This window comes from Notechis scutatus, chromosome 12, assembly GCF_049901735.1.
Source record: "Notechis scutatus isolate UNSWTSFEM ecotype Mainland chromosome 12, rNotScu1.2, whole genome shotgun sequence".
NCBI lineage: Eukaryota > Metazoa > Chordata > Lepidosauria > Squamata > Elapidae > Notechis > Notechis scutatus.
Window position 1 is genome coordinate 7,585,002 of NC_142020.1, and position 17,742 is coordinate 7,602,743.

General features: G+C 45.3%; 1 protein-coding gene across 1 annotated transcript in view; it reads right to left on the reverse strand.

The window, feature by feature from the left end:
- The window catches only part of UBN1 (ubinuclein 1), a 34,310-nt gene that overhangs the window by 6,788 nt on the left and 9,780 nt on the right, over positions 1-17,742 (reverse strand). The window contains 14 exon segments of the mRNA XM_026680747.2: positions 1,018-1,270; positions 2,509-3,070; positions 3,072-3,120; positions 3,123-3,771; positions 4,836-4,878; positions 5,518-5,568; positions 7,134-7,277; positions 9,441-9,569; positions 9,742-9,860; positions 11,126-11,255; positions 13,058-13,128; positions 13,750-14,191; positions 15,795-15,898; positions 17,322-17,456. Of these exon segments, the coding sequence (XP_026536532.2) occupies positions 1,018-1,270; positions 2,509-3,070; positions 3,072-3,120; positions 3,123-3,771; positions 4,836-4,878; positions 5,518-5,568; positions 7,134-7,277; positions 9,441-9,569; positions 9,742-9,860; positions 11,126-11,255; positions 13,058-13,128; positions 13,750-14,191; positions 15,795-15,898; positions 17,322-17,456 (2,881 nt within the window).

Here is a 17,742-nt window from a genome sequence, read left to right on the forward strand (position 1 = left end):
GGTGACCCTTCCAGAAAGATAGGGGAGGGGGCTTGCTGCCCAAAGAGACAAAACAGACTTGCCAATAAAGGAGAATATTTGTAGCTCAGGGTTAAAATGAGAGGCCCTTGTTGCTGTTCTGAGCTTGGTTGTTTTCTTGCAGATTTTTTTTTTTTAAATAGGTAACCTCATCAATGTTAGCGATGCAAAAAACTGGGCGCTAGCTTGCGTCTGTTAGAAAGCATGTTAACTCCAACCTATCGGAAGTTTTTGAATACTTTTTGAGGTCCATCTGGGAAAAGCCCCTTCACAGCCACTTAACCGAAAGCTGAAAAATGGGGATAGCACCAGCAACAGCACTTCAGAATCATATGCCGCTTCACCGTGCTTTGCAGCCTTCTCTAAGCATTTTACAGCTTCGGCCTCTTGTCCCCCAACAATCTGGGTCCTCATTTTACCGACCTCAGAAGGATGGAGAGCCGAGCCAACCTTTCAGCCAGTCAGGAATCGAACTCCTGGCAGGGAGCAGTCAGTCAGCCTGCCATGCTGCGTTCTAACCACTGCGCCGCCACGGCTCAGTAGGCCCATGCTTTGTGTTCGTAGGTGTGCCAGACCAGGACTTTCGATCTTGGACCCTTCCCATGCTGTGTCAGTGGATGAAAGGAAGGGGAAAGGAGGCTTGGGGGGAATCCATGTACATGAGAAGACATTCCAGGATGGATTGTCCCAACCGAAATACAGCTTTTAAAAGAGGTCAGGACCCGGGCCCAGAATTGTTGAGATGCAAAAGCAGAGCGAAGACAAGTGGCAATGACAAGACATAAAACATGAGCGAGATAGGAAGGGATCTTCGTAACTCATCGGAGGACAAGTTCATGGAGATGAGTTCGTTTGTTTATTTTTTTAAAAAAGATCCCTTTGGGTGGGAAAGAGCACGCGTGCATGTAGAAGCAATGGGGAGCACATTATCTGCAGCAATGCTTACAGGCTCCAACCCCCAGCGTGTGAGCACCTCCCGCTTTCCCAACCAGCACTTACTATGGCCAACACTGTGATGGAATGTTCCTGGGGTCGGGCCGGTGACTACCACGTCCTTTGACACCCCAGCCTTGGACGAGGAGTCAGAGCTGTAGGAAATCACGTGCAGAGGGAAGGAATGGATCGGCGAGATAATCCCCAGCGGAGTTGAGCTCAGTGCAGCGGGCAGCTTTGGGCTGTTGGACTTGTAGGAAGGAGACAGGACGTTCAAGGAAGACGAACTGGTCAGCAAGACCGCTCCACCGGTTCCTTTCTGGGAGATGGGGAGGGGAGGGGGAGGGGAAAGGATGGGCGAGGAAAACACCAGTCAGAGCAGAAGAGCAACGGTCAGTGGGTGCATCATTTCACAAAGAAGAGGTCTTTGCCTTCTTCGCCCACTTCCCAAAATTATGGAGCAGTTGACAAGCACAATTTGAAATGAACATTGGCATTGGCAGAAAGAGCCTTTTATAGTAACAGAAGCACTTGGCTTAGAACCGCTAATCCATTGTTTTCCTGTAGGGGAGTATCTTTTGAGGCCTTCAACACAATCTGTATGTAGGCTTGTGATAAAGAGTTTTGGTTTTTTAAGAAATTTTTTAAAAAACCCATTTGGCAATCTATTTAAAGGGTATCAGCTGTTCCCATACCTGTGTGCACTGTGTTCAGAAATGAAGAAGTGAACTGAAGAAGCTTCCTGGATGAGAAGCGAAATGTTTTTAAGGGAAAAAAACCCAAGAAAGTCCAGTTGCCTTTTGGCAAAGCACCTTTGGGACAACGATGACTGGATGATTGAGGATCCCGGTAGACATCAAGAAATGGAGTTTTTTTCCCCCCTTTTTAGTGAATGCAATTAAGGTCACCATAAATATATGGCTCTTTCACTTATAGATGGCACTGACAGATTACCACTTAGCACAAAGATCAACATGTCTATGGAGATTCTCAATCAACCAGGTCATAGCTGTCCCAGAAGTGCTTTTCCAAAAGGCAACTAGACTTTCGTGAGTTTTTTTCCCCCTTGAAAAAGTTTCGCTTCTCATCCAAGAAGCTTCTTCAGTTCAGTTCACTTCTTTGCTTCAGAACTGAGGAAGCTTTTTGGATGAGAAGCAAGATGTTTTCAAGGAAAAGAACCAATTGTCCTTTGGCAAAGCACCTTTGGGGCACAAGGGTCAACATGTTGCCCGTGGACTCCCCAAATCAAATAAAATGGGGTGGGCAGCTGGTTTTTTTTTATTTTTAAACAACTGGCCAGAAATTTGAAAGGTCACCAAGCCTTGCTTCGTTTCAGGCATTCAGGCAGGAGGTTTCCTAAGCTGGGTTCAAGGACATTTGGGCACAACTCAATTCTTCTAGCTTGCAAGTTTTAGATGGCCTCAAAAAAACGAAAGGAAGGGTTAGGAAGACGAAAGTGCACAATGGTATCTGAAACAGCTGCACCTGATCTGGATGGTGCCGGTTTGCACTTCTGAACTGCAGCCAAACTCCTGGACGTTCTTAGGAGCCACTCACCGGCCCAGAGGTAGAGGGTGTGGAGCTGCTAACCACGGCAGGTTTCAGGGAAGATGTCAGCAACTTGGCTACTCCTTGTGTTCCTCCGCTGGAGCTGACGTTGGGACCTCCCGGCGGAGCCACCAAAGTCAGCTTTTGAGGGACGAGGGTCTTCTTCACCATGGAACTGGGCGAGGAGCGACTGGCAGCCTGCCCAGCAGAAGGGACCGAGGCGCCTGGCAGGATGTTGCTCGGTGGGGAGCTCTGAGTGGAGGAAATGGCAGACGACACACTTCCGGCAGAAGCCACGTGCCTGGACAGGGCCACGAAGGGCGACTTGAACGGTTGCCCAGAGGAACTCGGGCTGCTGGGGTGCTTCCCGGCATAACTCAGAGACACCGAAGAATTGGGGGTCTTGGGAGAGATGGTGGTGGAGGAGGAGGAGGAGGAAGAGGAAGGAGAGGAGGAAGAATGGAAGGTGGGAACCTTGGCGGGGGTCTTGACTTGCTGCTGGAGGAGAGGGCGCTGAGACAGCGGGGAGACAATCTTGGGGTTCTGCAGCTTGACGAAAGGCGGGAAGGGGGAAGCTTTTCTGCTGCTGGGCCACCAGAGGGAACACTTTAACTTGGGGGCCTGCACTGGGGTTGAGGGCGGGGGCCCCTGCTGCAGCACACGAGGCAGGCTGTGGTGTTTCGGCTTGGCCTGGTGGGCATCCAGGTGCTTGGAAGGAGGACTCTGGCAAGGCAGTTCCTTGTAAGTGGGGGCCTCCATTTTTTTCTCTTGAGGAGGCTGGCCTAGCGCCAAGGCCTGCTCGGCCAAGAAGTTAAGCGGAGACTGCATGGAGCCGCCGGCAGCTGAATGAGCAGGGGCGGGAGCCGCTTTGGGGAAGATCCTCTTCTCTTCCAAGCTGCTCTGAGTCGGGGGCTTCTCCACGGGCGTCTTCAGGGCCGGAGAGAGTGTGAAGTCGGGGCTGCTGCCTCCTGTCCGGCTGTTGAGCGCAGCCAGTTCCTTGGAGACAGCTTCCAAAGATGAAGTCGTGTGATGGATCAAGTCCTCGTCGAGAGAATCGTCCAGGTTGAAAGGAGGAGGGGGTGGAAGAGGAGGAGGAGGAGGAACAACCATGGTGCTGGGGAGTGGATTTGAACTCATGGCCAACAGTTCCCGAGTTTGAGGGCTGAGGCCGACAACAACCCCCTGGGAATCCGGAGAAAGAGAAACTGCACCGCTGGAGTGGATCAACGGGACGGGAAGGGGAATCTTCTTCTCTGGTTTGCCAGAAGGCTCCTAAGAAAAGCACAAGAGTTGTGTGAGAAATGTCCTTTCAAGAGGTCAATCCAATTGTCAAACGAGTTTTGTGTGATCACTCTGGGAGACATACTACTACTCTGCTAGGTGTGATGACCCAAAGGGCGTGGTACAAAGGAAACACAGTCATATAAGTAAGAAGAGTTTCCTTTAGCACTTCCAATTTTGCCCCCAATGTCCAGGTTACCTTCGGCTGGAGAAAAAACTCTCCCAAGAACAGTCTTTAAGTGGAGGAAATTCAGTCCAAACACAAAGTGCATACAAACGGTAAATAAAAATCCACACAAACCACTCTGCAGTAATTAACTTGACAGGGCAGGAGAAGGAATCGCAGACTTGGAAGGCCAGCAAAACTCACACAATTGGGAAGGTGCCCGGAACCGATAAGCCTTGCTGATACCAGATAATTCACAATTTGCTCCCAACAACTTGCTGTGCGCAGTTTCCTTTTTTATACACTATGTTCCCAGCTGCAGCTAATGAAGGGAATCAGGGCCCCTTCCTCCCCCGTAAGCCATGCAAAATCACTTTGCTCCCTTCTCCGTTCCTCCCTACATGCCCTAGGATGAAGAAGGGGTGGGCCTGGATCTTCCTCCAAATTCCCTCTCCCTTGCTCTACCTCTCCCCTGCTCTGCCCAGCTGGCCTTTGCCCTTCCCCCCTTTCTTCCACAGCCAACAGAGCCACACTCCCACTCCCCATCAGCTGCTCGGCCTCCCCCTCCAAATCAGATTTCGACAGAGGCATGACACTAGGTCTTAGAAATACATTATAGAATTACTCGATATTTTTCAGTCCCCTTTTTTGTTACCGCCACACCCAAAACAACTATCTTGTTAAGTTATTAGATGGCAAAATCCTTGAGGTGCGAGCTTCATTTGATTCTGGAAAGCAAAACAAGGAAATTATGCATGCAGACAAATGATCAAAGCCAGTCTGGAGACCCCCTTTCATACAAACACAGCCACACCTTCGTCATTATGGCACCTCTCTGCAATCTCTCCCAGGGCTGAAAACTCTTGGGAAGTCTTACCAAATCACTCACCTTTCCCTTCACCTTTGGAGGGGCCATCACTTTTTTCTTTGTTCTGAGGGAAACACAACCAAGAGAGAGAGGTTTGTTTTATTTCCAGGAGAATGAAATGCAGGCTGATAAAACTTGCCACAGTGACTAACATGAGGACTTTCTGGTGCTCGGGGCAGGCCATAAACTGCTCAAATTGGAACACAAATCCAATTTATTTAAGTAGCTTTCTTTAAAGAAATGTGCACATATAAAATGGAACGTGTCCCTGCTGAAAGTCATTAATTAAAGTTGCTTTTAACTTCCAGTTAAAAGCACTTTGAGTAGGAAACCTGGGGGAAATATGTACATATGAGTTCTTAAGAGAATAGGAGAGGGAGGGGTTTTGAATGACAGCAACAATTAAACTTGGTAGGAAGCAAGGGAACCCCACTGTTGGAGAAGGAAGGCAGAATGTGGGGGCGGAGTTTAAAAAGGGACCAGCCTAGTCTCCCTACGTAGCTACAAGCGGAACTATGTTCAGCCTCCTTTAAGTCCCATTGACCCTCCTCTAACTCCAAGTAAGTACTAAACGTTAGTTGAGAAGATTCCTGCGCACAGTCTTTTAGCAAAAGATCAGCTTAATTGTACATTCACATCAGTACATTCACGTCTTTTACTCCTAACACCCGCTTTATATTCTGGCAATGTAAGAAATACTCACGGGATTGAAGTGAGATGACTGTGCACTTTTCTGCTCTCTTTGAACAATGTCCTGAAAAAGAAGAGAATTGAGCCAAAATTGGTTGCACCCAATAAAGGGAATGGGCATTGAAAATAACAGGAATAAAGATTTCTAGGACAATAATTGAACCACAAAAGTACAGGAATCACATTTGCTGTTAAAAAAAAAATCATCAGTTGTAAAACAAGCCATGACAAAAAAAGACAGAAAGCATTTCTTTTATGTTACTGGGTCATCCTCAATAGTATCCCCTTCCAATCTTGTTTTATCTGGCTGAATAAAACATCACTGGGGTTTTTTAAGAAAAAGAAATAGAATAGAAATAGAAACGGACAGGATAAGATGGGACAGGCCAGGCCAGAGTAGAATAGCTTTATTGGCCAAGTGTGATTGGACACACAAGGAATTTGACTCCAGTTCATAAGCTCTCAGTATACATACAAACAACAGAGTAACATAATCGTAATATTCCAACAGCTAAAGGTAATAGAAAGATGAGCATGATAACAATACAGCCACACCTACATGGGTAAATATAGTTAGACCTAAGACAGTGCTGTGGGATTTACATATTCAGCAGAGTGATGACACGAGAGAAAAAACTGTCCCCGTGTCTACTTGTTTTGGCATGCAATGCCCTGTAGTGGCGTCCTGAGGTAAGCAGTGGAAACGGATTGTGTCCAGGATGTGAGGGGTCTGTAGATATTTTCTGAGCCCTATTTTTGACCCGTGAAGTATACAGGTCTTCAACGGAAGGCAAGCTGGCTGCAATTGTTTTTTTTCTGCAGCCCTAACTATTTAAATTGGACATTCTAACTTGAGCATTCTATTTAATTCACTAAATCTAAACTAAATCTGACTAACTAAACTGGACATTCATTTGTCTGGGATGGCATAAGGTTTCTTGGACTAGAAGACCTCTAAGGCCCCTTCCAGATCTATGATTCTATTATCATTCTGAGTGACAAAGCAAACAATTAGCCTATTATAGTGCCATTCTGAAGAAACAAGCACCACAAATTCCTGCTACGGCTCCTATTAACCACAGGACAAAGGTTTCTTGGCACTTGTATGCTCTTATTTCTACACAGTCCCAATTTACACAAATAGGGCAAAGAGCCACTTCTTCTTCCGGAGTTCCTAGTTACCATTCCTCTCAAAGCAAACAAGACTTTTCTGGGCCTTTCATTCACATTATTTACTCTTCCTTGGTTTGGGCTGAAGCTTCGGCCGTTCGATAGCCATCTATCACCTCTTTATGGTGTAAACACAGCACTAGAAACTCTATTGCAAGCCAAATTCCAGATCTGACATTCATTAGGAATGCTGACAAAGTCTTTTGCTTTTCGTTCCTCTGATGTTTTTCATTTATTTAGTGTGTGGCACAGAGCACAGGGAAAACAGTAATAAAATTATGTAGGAGGAGCATATTAACACAGTGGCACATGCATGAATGTAATGTGTACTCTGTAAGATTTGAGGAAATTAAATAAAAAATGCACGACACCTGGTTGGATGAACCTCTACTACATCTAAGATACTTACGGACTGATTAGATGGGAAAGGAAGAGTTGGTGGCTTCTCATTTCTCTTACCTGGCCTGCATCCATCCCTTTGGCCAAAGAGGTTTGACTTCGGCGTCTAGGAATGTTTTTACATAGTCTTCCATAGACTGAGCTTTGTTCTTCTCCACGTCATACCCATCCAGTTTCATCTTCACACCTTGGCAGAGCAAATCCCTACAAGAGGAAAAATGTTTTGTCAGCCCTGAAGCTGGCCTGACGGAGGCCATTTTGAGACTTCAGCGCTGACACAGTGGCAAAGAGGGACAGGAAGGGGGAATAGAGATAGTTGGGGTTTGTAGTCAAAACAAAATGCTTTCTCTTGGGAACCAAGGACATTCCTGCAGGTGTTTGGAAGGAGGGAATTGGAGTCACCTAGCAACCGGGCAGCATCCTGATTGGACCATGTAGATTGAGTGTTTTGAGAAAGTGGAAAACTTTCACTTTTAACTGGGTGAAAATTGCAGGAATAGTCAGAGTTGGTTTTCACCAACCAGGCCAATATGACATATCCAATAAACTTATTCTTTGAGGAATCAACCTGCCTCAAGGCTTTGTTTGCTGTGGGTACGTTACTTGGAACCCTGACACATTTATCAGGTTTTCCAAAGCTATCTCCCAAACCTTACATACAGTGTCATTTAACGGAGACTGAAAAAGCTATTTTAAATTATGATTTCAAGCTGTCAGTCCAGCTTTCACAACTGGAATGTTCTCATCTACTACCTCAAATTCCACCTCAACCTAAGGAGCAGTGACATCAACTCTATATCTTTCCCAGACTTCATTGTTCAGTATCTTGAAATGCCTGACAGAAATCTGCTTCTGGGCATTTAGCTGGCGATTGGGCAAACTTCTACGGTGGTTGAGATGTATCCCTTCTTTCCCTCTCTCAACCTGTTTATCCAGACTCTGCTTGGTCATTTGTTCATTTCCTATTGAATATCTCCCCAAAAGATGGGTTTCCAGGAGGTTGGTTGCATGCTATTTTTTTTCTATGTAAGTCACCAACTAGGCTAATGCTATGCACAATATTATGTAGATTAGCAGGCCTGTTAACAGAAACCAGTTAAAAATGATACTGAACAGCCTTCAGTGAGAAATATCATAGTAAGTCTCTTGCTTTAAAATTGGACCAGGATCCAGGGTGCCAAATGACTTGGCCAAGAGACCTTTAAACCAGGCAATCCATGATTTACAACCAGAATTAGAACCAGAATCTCTGTTTGCTAAGCAAGATGGTTGTTGGGTCACACCCAATGTTATGTTTTTTTGCCACAGTTGTTAAGCGAAACATGCAGTTGTTAGGTGAATATAGAAGGAACAGATCAGACCTCCAGCCGTTGCTCATCAATCGAGACTGAGTGGAGCAACTGGCCAGTTTTAAGTTTCTGGGTGTTACCATAAAAGAGGACCTGACCTGGGGGGCTCACATTGCAGCCCTGGTCAAAAGGGCCCAGAAGAGATTATACTACCTGAGACTTCTCAGGAAATAACAATTGAATGGAAAACTGCTCGTGACCTTCTACCATTGAACCATAGAAAGTATTGCAACTTACTGCCCCTGTGCATGGTTTGCCAGTTGCACTGTGGCAGATAGGACAGCGCTCCAGAGGGTTAATGTCATTGCCCAGAGGATCATTGGCTGCCCTCTCCCCTCTTTGGAAGAGCTTTATAGCTCCCGCTGCCTTCAAAAAGCTCAAAACGTTCTCAAAGATCCACCTCATCCTGGGCACCCCCCTTTTTTTTTAACTATTACCATCTGGTAGATGGTACAGGATAATAAAAACAAGGACAATTAGGCTGAAAAACAGCTTCTATCCCAGGGCAGGAGCTCTTTTGAATTCTACTGTATAGTGCAGTGTTGGTGCGGTGTGGGAGGTTTTCAATTCAATGTGTGGAGGGTGAAGGATGTGCGTTTGTGTTTATTTTCAAGGTCATGATGTGCCCTGAAGATGGTGTTTGATTTCGTGGTACGAGGTGCAATGAATATAAAGTAAGCTCAACTAATCTGGCATCCCTCCCACTGACTTTGCCTGTTGGAAGCCAGCTGGGATGTTCTCCAACGGTGATCACATGATCTCAGGGCACGGCAGCTACCAGTACACACCGGTTACCAATCACCTGAATTTTGATCATGTGACTGTGGGGAAAAGGCTTCAATGGTCATAAGCGCGAGGACCAGTCAAACGTCCCTTATTTCAGTGCTGTTGGTCAAGGACGACCTGCACCAACCGTGAGCATGGGAAAGCAAAAGCGCGCACAATCCCAGAGGGAGGGCGACTATGTTCTCCCCAAACCCAGAACAGGGCTTTAAAATCCAGATGTTTTCCAGAAAACCTGATTTCGTCATTCCACTGAAACTTCTTCCGTGGTCCCATGATCCTCTTTCCTCCTTTATCATCATCATCCTCATCCTCTGAACAAATCCGGTCTCTTTGCTCCTTGTCCTTCTCCTCTTCCAGCATCCTGAGAGAAGGAAAATGATAACTGAGGCGCTAGGCCCTTCTCCCCAAAAGTATTCTGCCTGCCTAGGATCAGCCTATAATAAGACGACATCCCAAGAGTTCTCAGCAGTTATGACTCAAGAATTGCAGGGAAGGGTGACTGGAGAGATAACAAAAACAAATGAAACGCATACTTGGCAAACTTGGCCTGGGTGTGTGCTTGGCATTCTTCCTGGTACTTGGCCATCTGCTCAGGCATTGCTCTGCCAATGGCCTCTTTCAGCTTCTGCAGTGGTTCCTTCAGCCGACCCCCCTAAGAAAACACCAAGAGTTAGCGATCTATCTCCCATTTGCTCTGTTTAGGTAACTGTGTACCCACAGTCAGGCAGTGGTTTTATTTAAAGATGGAGGAAAGCACAATTGTGGGCTATCAGGCACATAACAACAGCATTGCTAAAAAAGCACTAAGAGGAGTTAACTTAATTCCACTAAGTTTCTTTTCTGGAAACATTGTATTGCTAACCAAAGCGTATAAAACTTATGCTAGACTAATCTTGGAGTATTGTTCAACTGTTTGGAATCCCCACCATATATCTGACATCAGTACAATCAAGCGGGTTCAGAAGTTATTTCGGGAGAAAACTCTTGCATTCTTCTGTACACAGTAGAATTCCCTACGCTACTAGGCTTGAAATTCTTGGTTTGGATAACCTGGAACTGCTTCGCTTGCGGTCAAACTGAGGTGTTGCATACAAAAATGCATTACCTGTAAATGACTTTTTATGTTTTAATTGCAATAATACGTGCGCAAACAACCATTTTAAACTCAATGCAAACTGTTCTAAACTTGACTGTAAAAAAAAAAACGATTTCTGTAATAGGGTTGTCAAAGTCTGGAATGCTCTACCTGATACAGTTGTCTCAGCTACACATTTTCAGTTTTAGTCACAAATTTGACTTCTGTGGACCTCACTTCATATTTAAGAGGTCTGTAAAGGGGGCAAGGAGCTGGACGTGTTTAGGTATGACTCAAACGTCATGGAACCCTCTTCCTAAAGGCTCAGCTTTCTCTTCATGACATTTCCAGAGAGGCAATAAAAGGCCATTGTTCTTCCTGAAGTTACTGGGTTCACCATAAATCTCCTTTCATCCCTTGTAATCTGGGACACTTTTACGTGGCGGCATTGGCCCGTCTGGTTTTTGTTTTTTTTTAAAGATTTTTTCCTTTGTGAGAGATGATCGATCTTAGCCTCGTTGAAAAAGTGGCACCCAAATGCTGCAAATAAGCACAGCTTCCTTTCCTCAGCCAAGATTCTTCCCCAAATGTTAAAAGAAAAGGAAGTTGGGCTGGTCTTTGGGGCTATATGTCACAGGACACTTTTTCACTCTTTTTCCAAGCGTGCTTTCCTCTCTACTTCCCTCACCTAGTAAACTCTAAGGAAAAGGCCAGACTGCTCCTGCCAGAAGCCTGAAGCGACCAATTGCAAAGCCTTTCCAACCCAACGGAGGGATGCGAATTATGCCCATCTCTGTCCAATGGCTCATTGGCCAGCAGCTGTCTCCCCCACCCTCACTCACCTGTTCGTACACGTAAAGTCGCCGGGCCCGCTTAACCAGGGTATCTTTGTTGCAAGGCAAAAAGGAGGCCAGATGCGCATAGACCCCTGATCGCATTTGGCTGTTCAGCTCCCGGGTTTGCAGCTCTATACTGAGGGCAGAAGAGGAAGAATTATTATTTAGCTCCGGTTCAGCCGGCTTCCCTAAGGGCCACCTGATTAGTAAACATGCCACCTGATTAAAACAATGCCGGTTAAACTCTGAAACCCGTGGAACAAGGGTTTTACACCTCTCCCAAATTAGATTTAAGAACGTTTCACCACTGGCCTCAAAGTAAAATATAATTTCTCCCCCGCAAGTAAAATAACCAATGCAATCTGGAAATGTCCCTTTCCTTCTATCCCCCCGTTATGCAACGGAGCTGTTCAATTTCCCCAATTTGTTCTGCTTCTAAGATCACCTTGCCAGAGGTGGCTCAAAGAGCTTTTTTTTTGTTGTTTTTGTTTTAATCTTTCAGGTGATGGTCCCTGCCACATATTTGATGGCGATGCTGGAATCATTCTCTAATAAACTGCTGATCCAAAACATCAGCTGACTCCTGCCTGCTGGCTGACAAACTGGCACGCTTTTGCACCCAACATGAAAAAAAGGCAGTCAGAATAGCCAGTTGCTGACTAGTTCACAGTATTCCTGCCCTGTTTTATTTTGGGGACCTCTACATACATACTTAGTATGAAGTCTCCTTTCGTCTCCTTCCCGGACTCATTTCAGACACCACAGGCGGTTATCGATTTATCACCCATAACTGAGCATAGCATTTGCAGTTGTTAAGTCATGACAGTTGTGACGTGGGCTATTTATTGTGTGGCTGGGCCCATTGTAATCTGGTCATTAAGTGAACAGGGTGGTCATAAACTAAACCCATTGTTTGTTATGGGCCTGGTTTTGCCATCAACGGGAAATAAGCATTGGTTTCTTGCAAAAACATTGCAAATTGCAGTCATAAGGTGTGTGTGTTTGGTAGCAATTAAGGCACCAGGTAGAAAAGAGGAAACGGTGAGTTCAAAACCTGCCTCAAGGCATGATAGCCAGCTGGGTAATAGTCCTGGGCCAATCACCCTCTCTCAGCACAACCCCACCTCACAGGGTTGTTGTGGGGAAAACAGGAGGAGGAAAGAATATGAAGTATTTTGCTGCCTTGAGCTATTTATAAAAATAATAAAAAGGCCGGGTACAAATGAGATAAGCCAAAAGCAAAACAAACAGCTGCAAATGCAGGCCAAGTAGCCCAGGGCCCCAACTGAGGTCATTTTAAGTGACCAGTCACTAAAAACGGATGTCACGAAAATCAATTGGGACAGGATGGTTGTTCATTCTCCACACTGCAGCTTGTTGGGAGCATATCAGTACCAATCTGCATGTGGCGGAGAACATCACACTCAATTGATCAGAATAGAGCTGGAAGGGACCTTGGAGGTCTTCTAGTCCATCCTCCTGCTCGACCAGGGGACCCTATACCATTTCAGATAAATGGTTCTCGTCTTAAAAGCCTCCAGTGATGGAGCATCTACAACTTCTGGAGGCAAATTGCTTCACTGGTTAATTGTTCTCACTGTCAAAAAAATTCTCCTGAATTCCAGGTTGCTTCTCTCCTCGATTAGATTTTACCTGTTGTTTCCGTCCCCTCTGGAAAATAAGTTGTCCCCCTCCTCTTTGTGGCAACCTCTCAAATACAGGACTACTGCTATCCTGTCCCTCCCCAGTCCTTATTTTCTCTAGACTAGCCAAACCCAAATCCTGCAACTCTTCTTCATAGGTTTTTGTCTCCAAGGTTTATGTTGATGTTCTCCCTAAGGAAAGCATCTCGAAGATGCTCGCTTTAGGGAGCTTCTCCCCTCTCGCTTTTCTGGAGGCTTGTAGGGCCTGACTTCTACAACCAGGAAGGGGGCTTACTCCAGTAAGATGCTATTCATGTCTTGGTTGAAGAACTTGTGTTTGCCTTCTCTCTCTGCAGCTCGGGCAGCCTAATTCAGAAAACAGACAAGGAACAGTTAGGAGGCAAAAGTGACACCGGGCCGGGAAGGAGGGAGAGCAGGGGATTATTTTAAAAAAAGGAGGAAAGTTACAAAACATGGATTCAAAGGTAGATAAGGCCACAGCCCCAACAAAACGGAACTGCGCTGAATCAAACCAAAAACTCTCATAAACCCAGGGGTGTGGTACAGCAATTGTAACTTCAAGATGGGTCATAAATAACTTTTTTTTTTTAACAGCGAACTTTTTTTTTTAATTCAAAAAAAATTTAAAATTGAAAAAGAAAAGACAAAAGGAAAATAAAAATAAAAAGGCAACACAAAAGTATGCAAAACGTTTTAAAAAGATGCGTATTTAAAGGACGAAAAACAAAAACCCATATTATTCCCCCCCCTTCGCCAGTTGACAAATATACAGCAACGATTAAGAGCAGCCTCTCTTGCAAGATAGGTCCGAGATTCATAAACTTCCACATCTCTGGGCAAGCTGCTTTGATCTGTCGAATAACTTTCTGAAGTCCATCCTAACTTCAAAGGGCAGTTAAGTGGCCGGTTTTAAAGCCAAGGACGACCTGCATGGCTTGATGTATGGGCAAACTGGATGTACCCTACCTGAGTGAGCTCCTCCACACGCTTCATCAGTGGTTCTGGAAGTCCCTCGGGAAGGGAGGGAGGGACCTGCTTGAGGTCGGGTTCCAGGCCTGCTCCCAGGGGATCGCTCCCATTCTCCATCTCCAGGAAAGGGCTTTCGTCCGGAGACTCGCTCAGAAGCTGCTCCAGGTCCAGGTCGGTCAGGGAGTCCATGGCTGTGGCGGCCTGAAGCAGGTCGTTGTCACTCGTGTGGCCGAAGAGGGAGAGGAGAGGGTCAGGCACGGACTCCGCTTCCCGCTGAGCTGGGGTTTCGGCCAACGAGGGAATGCTAAGCTTGGGTTCATCGTCCCTCTGCTTCTTGGCATCCTTTTCCTTCTGAAATTTCTTCAGCATCTCCTTGACGCTCAAGGTCCCTGAGTATTTCTTCTTCTTCTTCTCTTTGCTGGCATTCAGAGCTGTGAAACTGTAAAAGACGTGAGTTAGTTAATATACGCAACAGAGAGAAAAGTGTATACAGATTAATTCTCATTTACAGATTAACAGAGTTGGAAGGGACCTTGTAGGTCATCTAGTCCAACCCCCTGCCCAAGCGGGAGACCCTACGCCATTTCTGACAGATGGCAGCCCAATCTCTTCTTGAAAGCTTCCAGGGATGAAGCTCCCACAACTTCCGAAGGCAACTTCTGTTTATATTGGTTGATTGCTCTGTCAGAAAATTCCTCCTTATTTCCAGGTTGAATCTCTCAGTTTCCATCCATTATTCCTTGTCTGGCCTTTGGGTGCTTTGGAAAATAGCTTGACCCCTTCCTCCTCTCTGTGGCAGCCCCTCAACTATTGGAAGACTGCTTTCATGTCTCCCTGGTCCTTCTCTTCCCTAGGGTCCTCGATTTACAACCATTTGCTTAATAACCAGAGTTACATCAGCCCTGAAAAATTACGACCATTTTTCACACTTAGGACTGTTGCAGCATCCCCAGAGTCGCGTGATCAAACTTTGGGTGCTTGGCAAGTGGCATGGACTGCATTTATGATGGCTGCAGCATCCCAGCGTCCTGGGATTGTCTTCTGCAACCTTCCTAGGGGGCTTCTGACTAGCACGGCCAATGGGGAAAGCCAAATTAAGTTCCCAGCTGCATGATTCACTGAACAACTGTAGAGATTAGCTTAATGACAGTGGCAAATATGTTGTAAAGTAGAGCAACAGAAAGTTTGGGTTTAATTGTGGTCGTAAGTCAAGGACTACGCATGGAACATAGACAAAGGTGGCGACCATTTGATTATTAGTGCAGCCTAATGTTTGCTAGTTGTGCTAGACTGAAAGACCCATCCATGCCCAACAAGATAGCCAGAAAGCGTAAGGTTGGGCATTAAAGAGCTCTGCCATCTAGGCGTGACATGCCTATGTATTTTGAAACCCCCTCAGTCACAAGACAGAAATAATGTAAAATAATGCATTGTCTTTCTTTTGCTCTCTCCCCCACATTTCGTAGGAGGAAAAGAACCGATTATTGCAAAGGTGGAATCAAGGCAACTGCACCCATCTTTGTTTATCTCAGGTGTTCTGTTGCTCATCCAAGGCAACCTCATCAGTCAGGGCAAAATTAGCTAGGCAAAGAGTCAAGTGAGTCGCGGGAGTGTATCAACTCTTGCCATACCAACTTCAGAGGTTTCTCCCCAAAATGCATTGCAATAAAGTTGGTGTGGCCGAGAGTTGGCAACTCTCTGTCTAACTAATTTTGCTGCTCATTCAAGTTGCCTAAATGAGCAACAAAAGTCTCAGATTATCAGAGATTGATCCAGTTGCCACGATTCAACCTTTAGACACCTTTGGCCTGGACGATTGAGTCCTCATCAACATATTGTACAGTGGATTGAGTCTGTTGTCAGAAACAGATGATCAGGAGGAGGAGGACTGGAATTTAGATCCCACAACGCAGCTTGAAAAACCGATCTCTCCCTAAACTTGCACGTCCTTTCCAATGAAGTTGAGTCCTCTGCAGGGAGATGGTCAAGACAATCCCTTTAACTTCAAAAACCACATCCATATCTCCGAGAGAGAGACCTACCCAGTTTTAGGAAATTTAGATTTTTTAGATTTCTTCTCTTTCTCGTAATTGTCATCTTTCTTTCTCTTTTTCACCTTCTCACCTCCCTCTTTCAATTTCCGCTTCTGCGAATGAAAACCAAAGTTATCATAAAACATAGCACACAAGGCTGGCTGGGGAATTCTGGGAGTTGAAGTCTACAGAAGGTAACGTTGCCAAGATTGACATCCCTGCCCTAAAGTCACGACAGAAAGCAAAGAGGACAAGAAAATAAAGAATCCTCTCTCCCCCAGCATCCAAATCCAAATAAATTACGTGCCAAATGGATTCATAGCCAGAAATAGTCCCAAAGGTGCTTTTTAAAGAGGCAACTTGACTTTCTTGTTTTTCTTTGAAGATGTTCCACTTCTCATCCAAGAAGCTTCTTCAGATCTGATGGATGGTGGGGAATGGAAGGATTTATATTCCTTGCACAGTTCCACAATAGTCCTTTCAGCAGTTCCAAGAAGGCTCCGCACCCATTTCCACTACTCAAGTGACCCTGAAATCCTTCCATTCCTCACCATCTGGTTAGAGCTGAAGAAGCTTCTTGGATGAGAAGAAAAAAATAAGCAAGTCTAGTTGCCAGATTAAAAAAAGCACCTTTGGGACAACAATGACCTGGATGACTGAGAATCTCCATAGACATTTTTGGCCAGAAATAGGAACACCTTGTCCTTTGAGGAAAAACAAACAAACAGCCAGCCAGCTAAGTACTGATGTGATCTCAACCGCTATAATCTCCCAGTCACAAGAGCCCTCTGTGCTGTTAAGATTACAAGCAGAAGTTGTTACAACTTCTTGTTTGTTCACAAAGTATGAATGAACTTTTGGACCTCGTTGCTGTACTCTGCCTCTGTTTACTTTCACTTATTTTCACTGATGGTGGCATGGTGCCTCCCAGTTTTGCAGGTCACCCTTGAGCAGGCCTCTCACAACCTGGATGACGGGTGTAATCCTCTCGGTGCGTTCTTGGGAATTTCACTCACCATCCCTGCGTTTTCTTCCGCAAAAGTGCTACCTATTGATCTACTTGCATTTGCATGCTTTCGAACTGCTAGGCTGACAAGAGCTCTTAATCCAGCATCTTGATCTACCTCATTATGGCCTTCCCATTTCTTGTCTGATACAAACCACAGTGGACTGGATCTGATTCACAGCAGCTATTTTAATAGTATGGGAAAATCTGTACTTCGGAAACACCATTTCTCAATTTGTTTTGACCAATCTAAAAGTTCAAGTCTCAAAAGTTGTACGAAAATGGCTTTACGGAATCTTAAGACGCAACAGCAGAGAGCCTATTTATGGAACAGCCAGGCCCACAATGTAAGCTAACTTACTGCAATGTAAGCTAACTTACTGCAATGTAAGCTAACTTAGAAAAAATTGACTTTTTTCTGATTAAGATGAGAAAAGCGACCACTGCTTTGTCCCGAGTCAGAAACACAATTGCAATGCATTGAAGGACACTCCTACAACAGAAGTTTTCAGAGCATGTGGACCACTGACCTTAGGAGACTTCTTCTTTTTCTCCTTGATAAAGTCATCCTCAGACTCAGAAGCCTGTCGGAACTGCAGAGTTCCAGAGTTGATGTAGAAGCCTCCATACTTGGTTGTTAGAGATGCTGGAACAAGCTCATCATACTGGAAAGAGTACAGAGAAACAGATCCGTCAACAGCCTTGATGTACACTCCTTACAGAATTGCTCTTTACAATCCCAAGAAGGCTCTACAGGACAATTTCCTGTGAACAGAGTGGACATAGCAGGCATCGAAAAGCATCATATATGCATCTAACCATCACTGCAAACTATCCTAAAAATACGAGTTCCAGGTGTAGCTGTCAAAGAAGAGACAGACATCACAATCTCCGGAACTTAAAATATATTACCCACTTAGCTCTTGTTAGCCTCTGCTAACATCGTCAGAG